General features: G+C 37.9%; 1 protein-coding gene across 5 annotated transcripts in view; it reads right to left on the bottom strand.

The window, feature by feature from the left end:
- The window catches only part of EXOC2 (exocyst complex component 2), a 121,401-nt gene that overhangs the window by 8,070 nt on the left and 91,098 nt on the right, over positions 1-22,233 (bottom strand). For all 5 annotated transcript variants that reach the window (XR_011902843.1, XR_011902844.1, XR_011902845.1 and 2 more), the window contains exon 24: positions 3,590-3,645. Coding sequence is in view for 2 of the 5 variants with exons in the window: in XM_072329228.1 (XP_072185329.1) it covers positions 3,590-3,645 (56 nt within the window). In the remaining 3 variants the exon portion in view is untranslated. The remainder of the gene's footprint in view (positions 1-3,589; positions 3,646-22,233) is intronic.

Genomic DNA, 22,233 nt, shown 5'->3' with positions numbered 1-22,233 from the left:
AATGCTTTGATTGAAAGGACCACTGTTTATATACAAAGCAATTTCAAAGTAACAGGAACCTGAAGCATTTCTTTTGGCACTAGCCCCCTGCTTTAACCAAACACCTCTGCTAGTAGTAATGTCAGCTATGTAGTATATGATAAGGACAACTTTCTTGCAGTGCCTACAAGCACTGAGATAACAAAATATCTGCTCTCACACCATGCACGCAGGTAGTCAGGTCACTGCAGATAGACTGCTTTGTGGATTGCACCTTTAATGCAGGACTGGGTTACCGACTGACCTGATTATGCATTCAGCAACGTTTTAAAAAAGCATTTCACAATTTCTTTTAGAACCCTTTAGATGTGGCAAAGTCTCAGCTGCACACTTGCCTCATCACAGTCAAATGGCGAGTGTCTTGTTGCTCTCTGGTGGAGATGAGTCTTTGAAAAGGTTTGCGAGTATAATGGTGGCTTTTCATTCAGATATTTTTCCCCTACTGAGAGTTGCTAATTTCCAGGCAAAGACATTTACATGCTACAGTTTGTTTGTTTTTTTCCATGCAATAAGACGTCCCTTTACACTATTTATTTGTACAACTTTTTAAAGTGATGCTTGGATCCGCCATTTGAGGTTCAGAACAGCAACTGCAGCATAGCATCACCATCACCACAGAATTAATTGTCAGATCGATGCCTCAAGAAAAACCTGAACTAACTGTCTTCCTTAAAGCTTACATTAAAGAAGTGAGAAATTGTTGGTGAATTAAAGTATGGCATTCTACTTAGCACTGGAGAAAACGCAAGCCAAGAGACTGGAACACAGGAGGAAGTGAGATTATAGGTTAAACAGATCATGAACTTACAGGTAAAGATAAAGCTGCATTAAAACTGTATAAGGTTGGGGGAAAAGATGAGAAAAGATCCTGAAGATAACGTGACTAGAGTGGTAAAAGAAAGAAAATGAACTGGACAGAATTTTTAAGAAATGCTTCCCTGATTTCTGCTTTAAAAAAACCTAAATGATTAAGTAGTCAAATGTTTTTCCTTGAATAGTGTCAGACAAGGAAATGTAGTAATTAAAAGAAGATATTCATACATGTATGCAGAAATAAATTAAAGGAAGCAAAAATGAATATATAATTTCTTATCAATTTCCATTGATTTCAGAAATGAATTATATATTGGAGCCCTGTAAAGTCTTTTCTGAAAGGGCAATTTGCACCACAGACTAAATAAGCTGATCACATATATGAGGGCTGCTCCAAAAGTAATGCCTCCACAGTGTTGGTGGTATGGCAGTAGAGGCTGAACCTTCTCACTGATACTCCATTACATGTTGTGATGCTGTGTGACAGATGGCAGCAGAGGGGCAGTCTGACAGAATGGCATCTGACATGGAAGTGCATATGAAGTGTAAGCGTGGAACTGAATTCCTTCTTGTGTAAAAAAGGACAACCAGTGGCATTCAGCGGCACTTGCTGAATCTTTACAGAGACCAGATGGTGGATGTGAGCACAGTGAGGCAGTGGGGTGGTGCATTTCAGCAGTGGTGACAGTGCCAGTGGGTCACCTCTGTTGGTGCAGATTTTTATGACAGTGGCATGCAGGCTCTCGCTTATCACTGGAGAAAACGTAGAGCTACTGCTAATGGCTGTGTTGAAAAATGGTGTTTTTTAGCTGACAATTTGCTCTATCAAATAGTCTTATCGCACTTTTTTCTATCTGTTGTAGTTTCCAGTGAAATAAATAGGAGGCATTACTTTCAGAGTGACCGATGTATAACACTGTTACCACCGCTACTTCAACACACAGCCTACTTTTGTGTTTTGGCCCACACAAGCAGGGCAACTGACATACTTAGTGGTACAGTGAAAAAAACCCCAACACAATAATTTGTAAAGGGGTCATCTTAATCAGCAACAAATACCGCAGAGCAATTCAACACAGCGTACTAGGAACACACGTACGGATTTTCTACTGAGAAGAGATTATTTGTGCCCCTAACAAGTACTCTTGATGTTACTATACAGAATCCAGGAAAAAAAAAAGAAAGTTCTCAGCAACAGTGAATCATCACAAATTTGCAATACAGTGTCCTTATTTTGATTTCAGTTAAACTTAAATTCAAAGGCAGGAAAACAGTTTTCTTTCCACTTCAGATCATGCTCGCTGTTCAGCTGATGGTTATTTTTTGCTGTTTCAGACTACAGAAACTCACAGCCTTGTGAACTAAACTTAAATCTTACGCGGCTAAGAGAATTTTGCCAGAAAAAATAGCGTAAACAGGAGTCATATCTTGACACACTTTTTTATATTTCCGCAATATTTCACGTATCAAAATTTACCAAGCAACACTCTATTTGGGCCAAAATCAGTCTCAATTAAGCCAGGAAAACAGCGTGCCTTTCTGTAGCATAATTTTAATACGCACATCTGTTAACAGGATTAGCTAAATAAGTCAAAGGTGGTCCTGAAGCTACAAAACTCATTTTTATTAATTTTAACTATGCTGAAAAACTGTGATAACAAACAAATGCCATGTTGGCATGTATTTTTGTTTACTTCTTCATTATAAAGCATTTGGTAAAATCATTAACGCTTGCCAGAAAACTGCTTTGAGTATACACTGAAAAAATCAAACAAGAATGTTAGGAGTGATAAAAGTAACTTTTTGGAAAATATTTAATGGGACTGTGATTATTTTATATATATTTTTTTAAATTTAAGAAGGTGTAAAACAAAAACCTCAAGTGAATCTTACCAGGTTTTAGATATATGTGAGATGTAGAACAGCTCCATTAGAGGTATTTTGGGGCTGTTTCTGATAACACATAGTGATACAATTGCAAACACTTTACACCATGAACAACAGTAATCCGAAACACTCTTGGTGGTCAGAAGGAAGGAGCCTGTAGAAGAAGCTGCAACTTAATGTACTGCAAGAAACTGCATGTTACTATTAAAGACCAAGTAACTGTGATTCTATGAGCTTATTATTTTAATAATGTATATATTTTAACATACATTCCCTGTCATGAGCCACTGTGTACCTAAGTATTTTGAAGGCTGTGTCATGCAGAGACTACAAGAATTTGTATTTAGCTTTTCACTTTTTACCCTATGTATAAGAATAGGACGTACACGTTGCCTTTTCACTACAACTGAAAATTTCTTTGAAAGTGATACACAAGATTTTCTCTATTTGCTGTGCAAAATAAAGTTAATTAGAGAAAGTGAGCATTATCTTCATCTCTTTCTCCCCCTCTTCCTCCCTCTGTCTCTCTCCTTGCCCTGTATGGAAAGGGAAGAACTCTGCTTTAGATTTTGGCTTTCTTCTTCAGAGAGTGGAAAGAATAAAATACTCCAAAATGAATAACAGAGTGTCACTGAGGATAAACAGGAACTGTTTATCACTTTCTGCCTTTAAAAAAGTTAGCAGTTTCATACCCGGTTGGCTAAAACTAACCCAAAGCTCTTATACCAATAATGAAGATCATTCAACAGACGGATGATTTTCTGAGGTACGAAAGACAGAATTTACCAAGCACAGTACAGTGAAATTATTTGTATGAATGTAAGCATCAAACAATCTGAAGCTGTCTCACCTCTGCATGCACGGCAATGATATTCACTAACGCTTCTTTCAAATAGTTTCTGACACCTGAAAATAAAAACAAAGAAGGTAATTAATTACCGTCATTCTGTTGTCTCAACAAAGTCATAACAATCTCCTGTTCAATACTGTACTTCTTTTTTTTTTTTTTTTCATTCCTTTCACTAGTTTTTGCAATCAGAGGCAGAAAGAGAAAGTTCCATAGCCACACCACTAGTCTATTTCCTTTTTCAAATCAAATGGAGAAAGGCACATTTCCCTACAGCAAAAGCAGGTTCCTGTTTCAGTATTCTTCTCTGGCAACCCAATTTCACCACTGTACAATTTAATAAAAACCTAGCATTGTTAAGATACAACTTCTGGATGCCTTGCTGGAAGACATGCACTGTGGCAGAGAACATGCACTACAACTTGGTAAATTCTAAGGAAATGGAAGAAAAAGGGCTTACTGTCACTGCTTTATACCCTTATATCATTACATAAGCAACCATCTATTATTATTGTAGACAGAAATAGCAGGAATTTTTGTTTCTCTGAAAGTGCTTCAGAAGGTATTACTCATGACAGCTTAAGAAGATGTCACATCTTTCTTAGTAGAAATTTCCTCTTGGGGAAGGTGAACAAGTCAAGCAATTTATTTCCCAAGCATATGAAATGATTGTCAATTTAAACCATACTCTGAACAGGAGGACATTCAGCAGGGTATGCTTCACAGTTAGGACAGGTTCTGAGTCCCCTGTGCTACTGTGGATCTGGAGTAACTTTGCAGAACTAGATTTCAGATCTAGAAGATCCAAAATAGGCAACAATATAAAATTTGCCTCGATTGCTTTTCTGGTGGCTCACTTTGTAGACAAAGACAGATTAGAAAGCATTTAATTCATTACAGTACATATAAACAATGAAAGTGTAAAGGCAGTAATGAGAAGGTTACTGATCCACATGACAGATCAACTTCCATTTTCAACTGCTCCAGCACAAGAGAACATTCAATGACCCTATCGCTCCCTTCAGTAAACTGAATTATAGTATAGTATTAGAACCTTGGACAAAGACTAGTGAGACCACGTAGCTCAGACATCACACTGTGATTAACACTGCTGTTATAAAAATTACAAAGTAAACTTTTAATTAGTTCATTTTATTTACTCCACTTTTCCTCAGACCCTCCTATGAAAAATCACTTTAAACAGAAGATGCATCTGAGTTTATCAAAATGAGATACCCTACGAGAAGATACAAGATCTAAACGGAGACACTTGTTCTTTCTTAGACAATTATTATGGACAAATATTTTATAAGTGGAGGACAAAAGGAAAACAAGACCTTCTTGCAGGAGGTACCAATGCATATTTCCTATGTCTATACTGTGAGATATGATGCAGGCTAGAATTCAGATTGGAAGGCTCCTTCTGAAGCAGCCACAGATCTCCTAAGGGATGCAAGAGTGTCTGGGTGAAAGTGGAGAGAGAAGTGCTGGGTAATAACTCCTATTCCAACCTGCTGACAACATGTAGCTGAACTCTGCAGCCACATCTGTGTATCAACACAGCCTCTTTCCAAAAGCTCATGGCAGAGAGGCGAGCATCAAAGACGACTTTACTGTTTATTTCTGAACAAACAAAAGAGTCGCAACCTTTTTAGACAGAACGTTCAACTTTCACTTGGGAAGAAATGCAAATAACTGTCAAAGGTAAATTAAAAAAATAACAAGCATTTCCGACATATTCCAAAATGTCTCTGATGTCTCTTGTTGCTAACTTTATCCTCTTCCTTGAAAAATCTGTCACTCTTTCCATTTCCAGTAACCAATAACAAAACAAACAACACAGCACACTAGGTTGCAAGCGTATAATTTCTCGTTATCTTAGTAATTTTTTTTGCAACAAGGAAGGAAGGGAGGGAGGAATAAAGCAATAGCAGAAATTTTATGAAACTTTTTTTTCCTCCCGTGTAACCTGCAAAACAAAGTAAGGATGCTACACACCAGTACTTGAACCACACCAAAAGATAACAGGTATGTGTGGAAATGAAACACCCCCTTCCTTTTCCTCTGCTGCTGCTCTCCTCCTGCTTCACTCTGCCCCAGTTTAAATCCTTCAGAGGCTTCGTACCACAGAGGATAAAGTTTGTATCACCTCCCATAGCCAAACACAACTCCACAAGGCACCAAACAGTGGTATGCAAATCACATCAAGAGGTACAGAGCAGATTTGGCGGTTGGTTTGCAGTTAAACTCAGGGTGCAAAGCTTAATTTCAGTCTGCAGACCTACGTGGTATTCAGCTCCTGGCTGCCTTCTAGCCTCATCTTGTGACAGGAGGACCTTTCATGTGGAAACAGCATGCTTTTCTTTTGTGCAAACACCATGCAAGATAAAGGCTTATACAGTCCCTTTTTCTAAGGATACTTGAACACTGCTAGAGCGCTTTCATTAGTCAGCCAAAGTAATATTCTTGAACTAAGCTGCTGCTTCTCCAACGCAGCAACTCTCACACACTCCAACTCTTGTACAGCTGGGAGCTGCAATGGAAGTACAGAGAGGGGGGCTGCTGTGTGAAAACAGGGAGGGAAGGTCCGTGTCCTAAAGAGAGGAGGCCAGCTGGTTGAGCTGGGAGAAGTGTTATCAAGGAGGCGAGTGAAAAGCTGGGATGCATACAAACTGAACGAGGTGGGCTGCATAAGAGGGTGATGTGGTTCGAAGGAAGAATCCTCGTTTCCAACCCATCTCACCAAAGCTCCTGAGGTAGCATGCTTCGTGTGCTTTCAAGCAGCCTGGCTCTGCACAGGAGCTGCTAATTCTGCCTGCTGCTGCCGCTGAGAGCATCCAAATTAAACAGCTTTTGACTGTGCTAGTGGAGGTTGCCTATCACCTCTGTGTGATACCTTCAATAACAAAATTAGTTAAAAACTCAGTCACAGAGATGGGGGCTAAGATGAGGTACTGTTAATTTGTACAAATGCGAAATACTAATGTCAGCAAAACCAGCACCAGGTTTTAGGTATCTCTGTCTGAAACAGATTACATAAATTACCATAAATGGAATAGAGAAGGAAGCTACAGTAAAAACAAAGTGACAATAGCGTAACTACTGTACAATGCTAGCCCATCCCAGCTTTAAAATAAAACTGTTATCTAAAACCTCAGTGATTTTACCTTGCATGTGTCCTTGGACAAAAGGGTGAGCTGGGAACTTAAAGATTACTTCTTGCTGCAGTTCGAGTATCTAGCAGTAACGAAGTTTTCCTAAGGTTCTGCTATGTCTTCAGAACCTGGAGGCTCAACATAGGCTCAGAGATGTCCTCAATTTGTTGGGCTTTGCAATTTAACAACAAAGAACTAAAAATAAACTGTGCTAATAACAGTAGTAAAGCTATGCAGCTTAGAGGTAGTCCATGCACATGAAGCTGTTGTTGCCTTAACAGCAGCTCCTCATAGTCTGAAAGATCCTGTCTTGGTAAGCTAAACCAGAGAGGGTGCATCTGTACTCCAAAATTGCCAGTAAGTGGAGGTAGTCAGGGAGGGAAAGGAAAAGTAGCTGAGGTGAAGAACATTACTGAAACAACAAAGAAAGGCATAACAGAATGGAGCATCAGTAAATTTAGGCTGGAAACTAAATGTAACCATGTAACAGGTTTGATCTCATTTTGCTATTTAATATGTGGCGGTATGAAAACCACTGCTATCTGGGAGACGAATAGAGTGTGAGTAAAAAGGGCATTTCCCCCTCCAGCCCTTCTTTTTTGTTCTTTATGAAGGATTTTCATTTTTGCATTTAGAGACAAAGCCAAACATATCTGAATGTCAGGACCTGCAGGCATAGTTAATAACAATACTATATTTTGAACTACAATTAGAAAATATCGAATTTCTGATTTATATCACTGCACTGTTTGTGGCAAGCTTTGTTGAAGCAAAGTATTACTTTTCTGGAGTATGATTCAGTGGAAATACAAGCAGTGGCATCCAACTGTGAATTTGTTGTGAAATTCATTTCAAAATGAAAAAAACTCTGTCTAGAATAGAATTTTTGTGCAGCTTTCTCTACGACTGCTCAGCAGCCCACGCAATTACAGTTTTTGGGACACCGCGTTGCCAGTTCTATTATACAGCACTGAAAGGTAATGCAGCATATAACTGTAGGTTGTAACTATTAGGCTAATCAAGTGAAACATAACATTCTTATACCACTTATTTAGACTATTGAAGCACAAATACAATACCGTTTCCTAGCTTCTGACAGAAACGCGTTAAAGAAAGTCTCAACAAGCCCTTGCAATTTCTCTCAGGAAAATGTTATTATTCTGTTAGAGCATAAATGCAGTCCACTCCCACTCTATTCTTAACATCTAAGAATCTGACTTGCTGGAGAGTTCTAGCTTCCATTAACAAAGAGCCATTAATGCTCTAAAGAAAAATGGATGGGAAGACTTAAGATGTAAAAGTGAAGGACAGTTTCAGCCATCAACTATCACAATGGCTGACAAACTTTAAAATAGCATCTTCCAATCTGGGGCCCTCCATCGTACTTTTTGCTGGTAAAACATCTAGCAAATTAATCAATTAAACTTAATTTTCTATTTACACCGTCGATTAAAATTTTTACAAATGAAATCTGACAGAAACTCTACATCTGTGAGCAATTTCAATGATACTGTAAAGCAGTAGCAAGGATGACTGTGTGAACTATGGGAAAAGGAAAAGGGAAGAAGAGTTGTGGTTCTGCGGATTAACAGAAACTGAACTTCTAGCCCGCCAGTGCAGGAGTCATTCAGGAGATGTTCTGAGGGTGTAATGCTACCAGTTGTCCCACATGCAATTCTAAGAGCTATGCTTCCCCCAAGTACTTAGATGACAGCATTCTACTATGAAACCTCCAAAGTGACTGAATAAGCATGCAAAAGTTGGAACTGCAATGTCGTATGCGTAATTCTAAGATGTAAAGAAGCTGAAAACACTTGCACGCACAAATAGAGCAAACGTTGCACACATGCTACAGATGAACCCACAGGATAAGCTTTTTTTGGCATGTGCCAGAAGCCAACCCAGTTCTTCAAATGATCCTAAGAGTAAGAAAAGAGGATATGAATACCAAACATTTTTCACCTCTTTTGCAGGCTAGAAAACTCGAGTTCAAGGAATGAGTTGTCATCCTGCTAGGGCAACATAAACACACAGGAAAGTGCATTTGCAGCTTAGATTTGACATGTTTTAATTCCAGTGACAAGGGGATCTTATTTGAAGCTAACAGTGCTGTGAGGACTGTGAAGCTGTGCATCACATATTCTGTGAACGTATGATTTTTTTACTCACTGACCAGCTAACAGACCTCTTCTGAGTGAGTTGACCTAAACTCTGAGAGACTGAAACAGAAATGAGTCTTGGGCAGGCACAGAGCCACCAATTTAGGAAACATCAGGGAGCATTCTGGCCTCAGTAGGAGGTCAGTACTTGCTTGGACAAGTAATTGCTTCTGATGGCAGCAACTTTTTTAGTGCCTCTGAAAAGTGAGCACTGAATTTGCTGGCCTTCAGGCCTGAACATGACTTGGTACAGCTAGGAAAATTGATGCCTGGGAGCCTACAGTTTCAAATTGTAAAGCCATCCAATTGTATGCAGTATTTGTACAATTTATTGTTCTATTTGGCAAGTTATGCCAGTAACAGTCAATTAGTCTGAAAACTAGAACTTTTTTTTTGCCTGATTATTTTCTGATAAAAACATTCCTCAAAAAATAACAACAAACAGAATTTGTCGATCCAGAAAGACGAATGTTTTTTGTACCTACCTGCATTTGATACCTGATGTTTTTGCTATGCTGACAGTGAATTTAAGAATAACAATACATAAAAAGGAAGGTAAACAGAGAAAAAATCATTTCAACTGCCCCATTTTAAGGAATGTACCTGCTTTTACATTTATTTGATATATATATTATTTTCAATTTCATTACACCCTATTGCCAGGCTTAACTGAGCTGATATAGGAAATGCTGATCACCAAGCTTCAAAAATACAGTACTGCAACTTCACATCTGTCACACAGAATCCTCTGAATGGTCAGTTAAGTTCCTTCAGCTCTTCTCTAAGTTTTTAACCTGTTATATGGAACTGCTGGAAAAAAACCTGCAAACATGTATTGCAAGTCGTTAATCACTGCTGTGTAGTGCACAGTAAAAAAGAAACTCAATGATAGCCACAAAGAAGATGTAACTTCTTTAAACAGTCTGATTTTAACTGTTAAATTTCCTACAGGTTCTGGCTGCTGAGGCAGTATTTAACAACTGTTTTAACTATCTATTCTGACACAATTTCTAGTACGGTTAGGATGTTTTTCTTTCCTCCAAGAACTCCCCCTTACACAAAAAGCACTATGGGTGAACTGGATACCCCATAGGACGGCAGCCTATTTTTATGATGGCAGATCTTGTAACTCCAGACCTCACTTTGCATACACACCAAGCAAGACCCATCCTACTTGGCAGAGCCTTCTCAGGAACCCGATGGCTCAACTGATGTGTCCTGACAAGCTGAGCCGTCCAGTGCACAAAATACACTACAGAATTTCACTTTCCTACCCAACCTAGACTTACCCATTACTTGTGACTCAAACCAAATAATATCTTATTTGAAAACTAAAACTATAAACAGGTAAAACATTGGGTGGGAGGGGGAAGAGGCATTAAAAAGTGAAACGCTGTCTGAGGTCACAGCAGGTCAGCAGAGAGGTTAATGTTGTCTGCACATAAGCTACTAGAAGGACTTTAAATAAATCAGTGCAAATATGCCCTGGAACACAAATCCTTAAGAGACCTGCAGAACAACTCTAGGTTTCCTGTACTTACAGATGACTGCCTGAGACCAGAGCACGAGGAAGCTCTAACCATTGACTATCCCATGAATCAAATGGGAGGCAGCACAGAAAAGTCCAAAGAAAAATGGATGTGCAGCATTCTGAATAAACATGATTTATAATATAACTTACACACAAAGTATTTCAAAGACTTGGGCTACAGAAACACAAAGTTTGTATAGCAAAAATTGTTTTGCATTACGTTGGTGTTATAAAACAGTTTGAAATGACAGTATTTCACTTGGGTTTGGAGAAAAAAAAGTATATATACAATTTGGATTTAGAATTAAACATTCAGGATTACATGAAAAGGTTACATGTACCATCAATGAGACCAAGAGCATGCCTGGGACCACTAAGAATGCATTTGAATTAAAGTGCTGTTTCTCAAAACGATTTAGTAATCTAACATCGACAATAAGGGAAAATTTAATGTGATTGACAGTCTATTTGATTCAAATATATGTATAAAGTGAAAGAATGAAACTTATCTTATGGATGAAAACTTTGCACATTTCTAGAATAAGAACTGTGATTTGCTTCATTAGAAAATGCTCTGAATTATTTAATATTTCCGAAAATAATTGTAATAGCTAGCTACTACTTCCAATTACTGCGATGAAAACAATACTTCATTTAGAAAAATGGTCTTCTAATTTCCAAGAAGCCTACAGGTTTCAAGACAGTCTCCTAACCGTGGAATAGAAAGAAACCTAACTTGTTTGCAGACATGAGTCTTTCATGAACTGCAGCACTTGTATCTGAGTATGTCATGCTACTTTACTAAGTGTCCCCACCCACACAGTGTTATCACCTAACCCAACACCCCACAGATGTTAAAAAGATTAAAAAAAAAGAAGTAGAGATGTGACTGGGAATTTCCCCATGGACATAACAAAGCAGCTCACTTCTACTCTTTACAACAGGTTTCTGCCTTCAGAGACGGTTGATAGGAAATCAGCTTCAAATACTGGTACTTCAAGTGGCCTGTTTTCTGAATTAAGGTAGTTATACAAGCTTTTTTTTCCTAATTACTAAAGTATATATATATGTATATACACACACACACACACACACACATATATATATAAGTATATATATATATATATTAATCACACTTTGCTTTTTCTTGGATAAAAAAATCTCCAGTATACTGAAAGATCCCAACAGTAAAACACTGATGTCTGACAGTAACTCTAAAAATAGAACTCTACCAGGTCACAGCCTTTACCACAACTAAAGCTGCTCGATTTATTATACTCTCTCCTCCTGTTGACTCGAATAATGTTTGAATTGATTTTTAAAAAGCTAATAATTACACCCAGTCAAAAAAATAATGAGCAGTGCAAAGAATGACCCTCAGGTGAATGTTATTGCTTCTGCTCTCTCCGAGACACAGACAATACCTCCTGGAGCAATTAAATGGATACCAAAAGCATGGTCAGTAATTTTGTTATTTCGCAGTAAGATTTATTTATCTGATTCACAGAACTACTTTTGCTACCTCCAAACACAGTTATATATATTATTAAAAAAATATGTGCATAGTATTACTAACAAACGAGCACAGCCCTAACTGAAAAAAAGGGTGAAGTTGAAGGAAAGACATTATTCAAAATTAAAGTGGAACTGAAGATGGAATTACAATATTTACAGACTTTTATGGATGCATTTGATACTTCTGAACCAAGTGAAATGTAATATGAACAAATCAATGCTATTAAAGCAGAAAAAAAAGCAGACAGTGACTCCAGAGCCTCATTTGAATTGAACAAAGAATATAAAAATTTTCTCTAGGCCACTTCCTGCTATTGCTGGAAACATTCCCTCCTTTAAGCGGAGATGGATTTCAAGGTACTGTACTTAGTGTTGTTTTCAGAACACATTCAGAAGAAAATGTGAACGTGTAGGCAAACTGGAAACTCTCTGGAGAGATTACCCACTTACTTAACCACATTTCCTGTTTTTTTAACCCATTTGTCCTAAGTCAGTCCTTAACCACTGACAAAAATAGATACAAGTGTGCTATAAATAGTTCATTAGTGGGTCTTTCTTGGTAAGACTGAAAATGTTTTGATAAATCTATTGTTCATGCTAGCTCCATACTAATTAAAGTGAACAGGAGTAATGTTTGCTTGAAATTCTCCTCTGCATTACTAATGGTAATTACGATCATACAACACCATAGAAATTAGAGCGCTAAAATCTAATACTGACCTAAAAAATATCTACTGAAAACTGAAATTTGATGAAGAAGAAATAATCTGTAAAGCATCTGGGAAAATGATTTTTCAAAATGCAGTTCTGACACAAGTGAGAACAAAATCTAATAGCTGTGAGTCAAGACCTGGCCAAATACTTTGAGCTCTGAGGAAAAGATCACTACAGTTTTGAATTAGCTGTCTTGCTCTTACTTTCAGCCATGATATTGTTGATGTAGCTAACGTGCTGAATGTCACTTGAAATACTTGACAGAGGTAGCCACAAAACTATTTTCTAGAAACTTAAATGTAAAGGCTTTCAAGACTTACACTATTTGTACTTTGTGAACTATTTTAATTCAAACAATAAAAATTACTTCATGATGTTCAAAGAACCCGAATGCTTCTGTGTTTCAGAAGGATAGGTGGTGCAAGAGCCCTAACGAATGCCAATACCGTAGTTAATATCTTCATCAATGTGTGAACATCAACCTACAAGAAGAGCATGCCAAAATAACTGGAATGATTCTGTGCCTACATACATAGATCGCACTAAGATGTACTTAGAAGAGAAGCTGCAGACATGGTTGTGAACTTTCTGCTGCTTTATCACACCTGGCTCTGAGGGATGGTTGAAGAAGTCTGTGATCCAGAATCATGGAATCTCCCATTAGATTGATCCTGTAAGGATCATTGAGTCCAACACCTGGACTGGACACCTCTACACAGCAACATTCAAAATTCAAATCCTATATCTGAGCACACTGTCCAGACACTTCCTGAACTCTAGCAGCTTGCAGCCATGACCACCAACCCAGGCAGCCCGTTCCATGCCCAATGCCCTCTGATGCAGACCCTTTCCTAACCCCGCAGCTTCCCCCCCAGCACAGCTCCATGCTGTTCCCTCAGGCCCTGTCGCTGTCAAAGAGAGCAGAGCTCAGTGCTTCCCCTCCACTCCCTGTGAAGAGCTGCAGCAGCCATCAGGCCTCCCCTCAGCTCCTCTGCTCCATGCTGAGCAAACCCAGGGACCTCAGCTGCTCCTCACACACCTTGCCCTACCAACCTTTCCCATTTTCACAGCCTTCCTCTGGATGCTCTCTGATAGTTCTATGTCCCTTTAGTCCCACGATGCCCAAAACTGCACACAGTACTCACACTGAGGCAATACCAGTGTGGAGTGGGACAATCTTTCCTCAACTGGCTGCCAATGACATGCTTGATGCATGATGCTTGAATATGGCGGGGCTTCCTGGCTTTCAACTTGCTGTCGACCAGAATCCCCAGATCTCTTTCAGTTGGGCTGCTCCCCAGTGTCTAAATCCCTAACCTGCATGTATGGCCAGGGCTGCCTCTTCTCAAGTGCAGAATCCAATACCCACTCTTGTTTAACTTCAAGTTTAACTTTCTAATTTGTCATGATCTCTCTGCAAGGCATCTTCCATACTTGATGGAGTCAACAGCTCCTCCTAATTTAGTATCAACAGCAACTTTGCTCAAAACACCCTCTAGTCCTCCATTCAAGTCATCTACGAAAAAATTAAAGAGAACTGTCACGAAAATCGATCTCTGTGGAACCACACTAGTGTCTGTCCACCAGCCTGATGTAACTTCATTTCCTATAACTTTTTGGGCCTGACTCATCAGCCAGTTGCTCACTTATTGCATTTTGTTCTTGTCTAGCTGACAATTTGTCCAGATGGACACTGTAAGAAACAGTATAGAAAGTTTTACCAAAATCCAAAAAGATAACATCAAGAGTGCAAAGGGCATTTTACCAGACAAGACCCAAAGATCACAAGCAAAGGATGCTTAGTACTACACTGAGAACTGAACCACAAAGAGTCTGTAATTACCTAAAAATTACAGAATAAAATACATTTCAACCCTTTAATCTAGTAATATGAAATGTAAATGGCAAAAGACAAAGTAAAAAAACTGTCTGCCATACAAATAGTATGTACACAAAAACAGCAACAACAACAACAAAAAACCAACAAAACTTAACTTTGAGCTTATAGTTGTCCATACATCTTCATGTAAGCATACACAGTTATCAGTTCACCCACATCCCTACTTATAAACAAGAGCATCAATAACGCTTAGCTGAGTGCTTGAGAAACAGGACCAATGGAAGCTAGACTTTTTGTTTGTCATTTAATTATTATTACAGTTACAGCCATTAAACAGTGTTCTATATACACAACTGCCCTGTCAGCGTGGATGTAACCCATATAACACGACCTTGATACAGACTAAGAATATAAACACTTCATGAACAACAATGTGCTGCCACACACATTCAGCAGCCCATAAAAAGATTAAACCTTACTGTATCTACTTCAGCATTAACAGTGTAGGGGTATTTGAGTCTTCTTTTGTTTGAAATTAAGTAGCTGTGTGACTTAAGGGGAAACTCAGCAGTATCACATAATCAAACTATCTCCGTAAGAGAAGACGTATACTACCAAAACAAAGTCATTGTTCTCCCTGAGTGGGAAAAAATAGGCTTGAATAATGAAATTCACGTACAAGATTCTTAAACACAACAAATCCTCCTTCTTCATATGAATACACTTAATCATGTCTTAGTATCATCTTAAGTTTTCCTACTACCATCTGCTACCAGCAGGATGGCTTCCTAAGCAAAACTACTTTGTTATTCTCAAGGAAAACTCCTTTTTTGTTTTGTTTTTTAATATTTCCTCCCTCTGTCTCCCTAGAAATGTAATGAACGGGCTATTATATGTCCTATTATCACTAGATTTCCACTTCAGAACAATTTGTATGCTGGAGGCATACATGATACAAAAGGGAATGTTAATAACTAATACACAAGGTGCTGAAAAAAAAAAAATCAACAGAAGACATTCCTGGTATGACAAGGTAGCCAGTGATTTCAGCAGTTAAGGTAGGAGTGAGATGCTTCTGTGTATCAACATTTCACAAAGTGGGCAACAAACCGGATTTTTCTTGCTGCAGAACACATGTTAAGCTATCAATCTCCCTAAGCAAGAGAAACACTGAGGCAAGATGCAATACTGAACATGAGAGGAGGCGGGCTGTTTAAGCACACATTTGATACACGTAGGGTGTGTAATAATGCCTCCTATTTATTTCCATGAAAATCACAGGAGGACAATAACACTGTTTGACAGAGCCAAATCTACTAGATTTAGAATCTACAGTTTTTCAATATAGTCACCACATTTATCTATGTGTTTTTGCTAGTGACAAACAAGAACCTGCATACCATGCTTACAAAAATCCATGTCTTGCCTTCCGTGTCGCTATTACCACCGCTGAGATGCACTATTCACTGCCCTGCTTTGTTCACATCGACTGTTTAGTCTCTCAACAAGCATCCATGAACATCAGTGGGTGCCATTTTTTCCTGCGTGAAGGAATTCAGTGAAACACCTTTGCTTACGATGCACTTCCAAGTCAGATGCCATCTGTCAGACCGCTCCTCTACTAGCATCTGTTGCACACCAACAAAATATAATGCAATACTGGTGGGAAGGTTTAATCTTTACTGCCATACCACCAAGATCTGCCTCTGATGTCACAGGTCCACGTAATAAAAAACAGGAGGCATTATTTTCAGAGCAGCCCTCACATGTTATATGTATTTTCACAAGCAACATCTGCACCAACACTTCTGAAATAAGGTTGGAGAACACTGTCTAGGAAACTACTTTGCTGCTTAAAAGCCTTTTTGGGTTTTGTCAGACTTTAGAAAAAAAATCAAGAAACCACGCAACAGAGCAAGTACACAGCTGGTGGGCAGTGTACAAGCATTATCACCTTCTGAAACTAGTACTCCTGTTCTTAGATAACTAGCATTCAAACTTTCCAGTGCTGTGCCCTGTTTGTCATTTACCTACAGGATTTTCCAAATTCTTGACAAGTGAGCCCCTGAGGAAACAAAATAAACTAATTCTACCTCTTAGCAATTTTGATATAAGGTTACAAATGGCTTAGTGTAATAACTCATCATTTTCAGTGGTCCTTGCCAATCCCAAGCACACCTCTCACTTTACAGATGCTCACATTGATGCCAAGAGATGTGAGTGGAGGGTCAAAGCCAGCAATAAAAACTGACCTCATTATACTACTAACAGATGTCCTGATACGGGAGGATTTGTGTAATGGCAAAAAGTGAGGATTTCAAAAAGTTTCACAGCAAAAAGAGAGTAGTTGTATGCACCATAAGGATACTGAATGACCAAATCATAGGGAAAAGCAATCATTTCTTTAATTCTAAGGTATACTAAAAATCAACATCTTTATCAAAACTGAGAACAGCTCAATCCAAAAACCTCAAGCAATATTTCCTTTCACTAACACAAACCAAGCATAGACTGCAAGAATATTAATTTATTTCTTTCAAACACATCATTTTTTAAGGCACCCTGAAGGTGTCCTTTCATGATTTTATAAAACCTAAAATTATTAAAACCTTTCAAAACAAGACTTGCTAAGGAAACGGTGTGTTCTTCCCAATTCCTGAAGTTACTGTTACAGTAATAATAGCCTGTCATATGCAAAATGACAGCAATTTCATAAACGAAGAATGGGTTTAGAGATATACTATGTTTATGAATTTATTTGCTTGTCACTCAAACATTATTATTATCAAAAAAACTGATCCAAAAGATACAAATGTTACAAAGAAAGTACTTGGAACAATACAGACACTCATATGTTAAGTGTCCAGTTATGTCCTACATTTGTCTGACCAGTGAAACATATCCCACGCTTACTGACTCAAGACAGATGTATTTTGTAAATGAAAAGACAAACAAGCAAAAGGTAGTATAGTACAGACCTTTAAAAAGAGACTTTCTTATTTAAAAACTTTAAAAGTTGCACTTTGAGCAAAAGGACTAAAAGTAGCAATAAGATAAACAGATCTCTTGCTTTTAACACACATCTCTCTTTGCAACTAAAAAAACCTACTACTGTCACTGAATTGTATCAATAGTACAACCATAAGCAGGCCAAAGAATCTTTCTAAGATGTGGCACAGATATAAAAAGCAACCCCATACTTCTGGATATTAATTGTGCAAAGGTCTGGGACTGTTCCTAACTCAAAAAAAGCAAAAAAGCAAACAGTGAAATAAATCACAGAACTGCCTGTTAATATTCTTTCTTATTTTCTTCCAAAATGCCTATGTGTTCCACTTGTGGATACAAAGGTTTTTATTTGTCCTTATTACAATCAGGTAGCAATGTCCCGCAGCCTTGGTGGAGGTACTAAGGAAGACCTAAGGTTTCAGATCTGATGCATGCCTCAGAAGATGTACTGGGAGGTTACACTCTGCTTCATTTATCCAAATTCTCAAGTTTGATTCTATGGTAAAACACAGTTTCTTTTTCACGGACACGGCGACTGTGAGGAAGTCGTCGTACCTTAGACTTTCAGACAGTCACTACTTTTACCAACATATGCATTTAAAACTGCAGCATGCGCTGAAGTCAAAATGCATGTAGATCAGCAAACCTGGAAATTACTCGCAGAGTATGTTTAATGGCAAAAATGCCATTAGTTGGATTTCACATAGAATTTTATTTATTGGTGTGTTTAAACACGCAGTGACTTGGAATCAAACCGCAGCAGCTTTTAAAGATGTTACTACAGTAAAAAGTATAATTTGTTGCCTGCTCCTCTGCCAGGAAAATGTTAAAAAGGAAAATAAAAAAAGAGAAATTTTGGCTAAGCACGTAGTAACCTGGTAAGATTGCAAATTTATCCTGTTTATTAGAGTGAAGGTGAGAACTCACACTAGCTTCCAATGTTAGTGTTTCATAGCTTTTTACTTCCAAGTTTCAGTCAATCCCAACTGCATTTTGAAAAGGGCACGGGTCTGAAATGAAGAATGTCTTTGCATGACCTAAACAATAGATCCTTAAACATTGTTCAAGTACAGATTTAACATTTGGAAGCTATCTGGACTCAGGAGTGACCCACATTAACTGGAAAGCTAAAGATTTTTCACAGTTCAAAGTAAAGGATTTTAATAATTTTGAATTACTTCAACGGCTGAAGTCTAGCACTATAATTTTATCCAAACATCAATAAAGTTTAAGTGTTTCATTAAATTTAAATTGCTATTCATCGTGTAAAGAAATTTTAAGCTAATGAAAAGTTGCTTTTTTTTTTTTTTTTTTTTTTTTTTTACTACAATGGCTCTACTGTTTTGTTAGAAGTCTATCATATTTTCCCACTTAAAAAAAATAGAGTTCAAGGGCTTTATAAATTGGCTACAGAGAGAACACGCTCTAGGCTGAATTTTGTAGAATTTCTGTACAGAAAGCGGAGACTATCACATTAGAATTTCCAGCTTAAGAATACGCATGTGCGTGCTCTCCAGGGCAAGAACGTCTTACTGAGTAGATAGCTATTTTCCCATTCTGCTACCAAGCTGTCCAGTGGCAAGGTACATTTTGAAGACTGTATTTTAAACAGTGCTTTTAAAATGTTTAGAACCACAATATCTTTAACTACTGTCCATATTCAGGGATTAAAAAACATTTACGAGTCCTCTTTTGTACCGAATTCACTATGTTTTATGCTTTACCATAATCCCCTTATACACCATTTCAAACTGTAACCAGAGCATGAACTGACTAGTGTATTTATGAAGTAAATCATGGCTTTTGGACCTTCCCTGCTGATTTGTCGGGGCAAATTACTGTAATTTTTATGTAATATGATGCATCTGCTCAGATGGTACTGGACATACTGTACAACCCTTGAAGGATCCCTACTACAAGTGTGCAGGCATCTTTATCACGGGAGAATGCACAATGTTGTGGACTGTTTCTAATTAGTAACTATATATTGAAGCATGAACGTGAAGCACAGGAACCATATAGGGGGAAGGCACAGTGTTTGTCATTACTCTGGCAGCAATCTGCAGAGACAAGTCTAGTAGAATTTTTCTAGAGCAAAAGCAAAGTTTTAACTTGTGACTTTCCATCTAAACAAAAAAATTCTGAACCTGTATAACTTGAGCTACAGGATTATAACTTAGCTAGCAGCAGCAGAAACAAACCTTTACAGCACAACAGTCATTAACAGAAATGAGAACCCCAGTCACCTACAAGTAACAACACAAGTTTCTCAAATATTGCCACCTGTGCATACTTGACATCACACTGCCACCATGCACGCTCTCTTCTTAAATTGGGAACGTGGTCTCCATATGACTTACTAAACTGCTCCCAGTTTAAAGCTTCAGTTTCTACAGTTTACCAACTGACCTTGAGCCCAACTTTTAAAACAGACACCTTGATTTCAACAGGATTTTGTCTTCCTTCACAACGGTGAATACAACGTATGCTGACTGAATGCAACTGTCCCAAAAGAATAAACACATTTAAATATAAAATAGCAGAAAAGAAATAGCTCAGTGATATTTCTAAGATATTTGTAGATCAATGCTGTATAGTAGAAAAACAGTTCCATCCAAAAAGCTGAGACAAAATGACAGTCATGCAGCAACAGCATGAGCGTGAATGTTTTTTGATTTTGTCTAGAAAAGGCCAAAGGGACATTAAAATTGTGCTAGGGTACAAGAAGAGAGCAGTTCCAAGCTCTTTTAGCTGCCAGTATTATTCTAACGGGTAGTCTGGGAGATAGAGCAAAGAATCTACAAGTGAGCACTTCAACAGAAACAAACATTCGTTTTTGAGCTTATCCTCTTCCTAAAAAACCTAAAGAGACCTTCCTTCCACACTGTGGTTGTACCATTGCCTCTCAGTATGTTAATGAGAGCTGCAGAAACTACCCTGAGCATTATCAAGAACATAATAAAAATCTAGCCTCTGTATGTAACTATCAGTCTAACACTAGCCCCACTCAGCCTTATTCAAAACCAACGTCTTAAATTGATTACAAGACAAAGAATCTAGTCATCAAATAAAAACAAGTAACAGTGATTACTGGAGTTCTAAGCTTTTGCCTTTTTGTATGTATGCTCTCTCTACCTTCCTCACCTTCCTGGGTCTTCAGTTCTGTCTCCCAAAGTCATCTGAAGTATGGCTGAGTTGTTCCCCTCCCATAACTCCATCCATCCATTCCTGCTGACTTGCTCAGCCTGCAAACCCAACCTGCCAAAGCTCTCATTACGGCTGCAGAAAGCTTTCTGCTATTGGACTGTATCCTCTCCTGCAAAAGATCCTCTCTTCCACCCCCTGCAAGTTTTCTTCATGCTCCTAGAACACTTTCTGAGCTTTTAAACAGAGCTCTAATTTGGGAAATATTTTCTAGTTCATTTAATTATTTTGGATTTTTTTCTAAAACCAACATATGAAAATCAGCTATTGGTTAATTGAATGAGATGATCTAAATGACCCTCTTGTGTTAAATGGATATTTCACCAGCAAAGAAAAAAGGAATAAACTTTAAAGGAAAACAAATTGTCCAGAAAGAACTTAGGAAAGAAAGCAAGTTTATGAGACCTTTAGGAAAACTTCAGATAAAATCCCTGTAAAAACCAGTATTTTTAAAGTGTAAAAAGTTAAACTAACTCTTCAAATCCTTTTAAAAAGTGAAAATACTTTGCTTACAAACACATGAAGTTGAGCTATATTTAATGTTCTTACCAAATAAATTACATATCATACGGTAAAGATAGTAGATCTTATCTGATCTATTAGCTTCTAAACATTTAAACTGTCCAGAAATTAGAAGACACAGTATCCAAAGAAAAGCGTTAAAGAAGCTGCCTGGTTTCACAATGCCTCATTCTTTGGAGAAGGCTGCTTCCTTGAGGGATTTTCTGTAGGAAATCTTTTGGTGCTTCAGGAATTCAAAGCCAGCTCCAATACGGTATTGTTAGTTACTACGTAAAGACAAAGCTTTATATAGATGTATTTCTTTCTTCTCCTCTGGAAAGGCAGGTGTATAAATATTTTTATCTTAACAAATACCTGAAAGTCAATAATAATACGTTGGTGTTCAAAAATGGAGGGGAAAAAAAGAAACAGCACAAAAAAAAAACCAAAGAATGCTGTCTGTCTAGTTACAAATAGTTGCAATGCTGAAGGAAAAAGAAACCCTCTTCAGCCCTCCTCTCCTCCAAAAGAAATCACAGACTTTCTAATGTTTAAATTACACAATGATGCAGTGCTAACCATGTTTGATAATAAGCTTTCTTGATTGAGAACAGCTTTGAACTCTTTGATCAAATACAGATCTATATGAAGAGTCATAACTTGCAGAACGGTCCAACCGTAAGACTCATTAATGTGTTAGAGGGAAATGATGCAGAGATTATAACCTGAAGTTTGGATTATTCAAATGCTGAAGCATATTCTAAATTTATAGGATGAAGCTATCCCATATTCTACTAAAATCAAAGTGTCTGCAAAGTCTCAACCAGACCTCAGAATAAAAGAATTAGTGCATGCAGTAAGGTAAGAAAACAGAACAGAGGGAATGACTGTAAACATTACGGTGGCATTTCTGCCTGTCAAACACAAGCTACTGCATTCCTGCACATATAAAGTCTGGAGTCTGTTGAGAGCAGCAAACAAGAAACCTGACTAAAAATATTTAGCAGCAGAAAATCTTG

Source organism: Excalfactoria chinensis, chromosome 2, assembly GCF_039878825.1.
Source record: "Excalfactoria chinensis isolate bCotChi1 chromosome 2, bCotChi1.hap2, whole genome shotgun sequence".
NCBI lineage: Eukaryota > Metazoa > Chordata > Aves > Galliformes > Phasianidae > Excalfactoria > Excalfactoria chinensis.
This window is presented reverse-complemented; position numbering and strand designations above follow the sequence as displayed.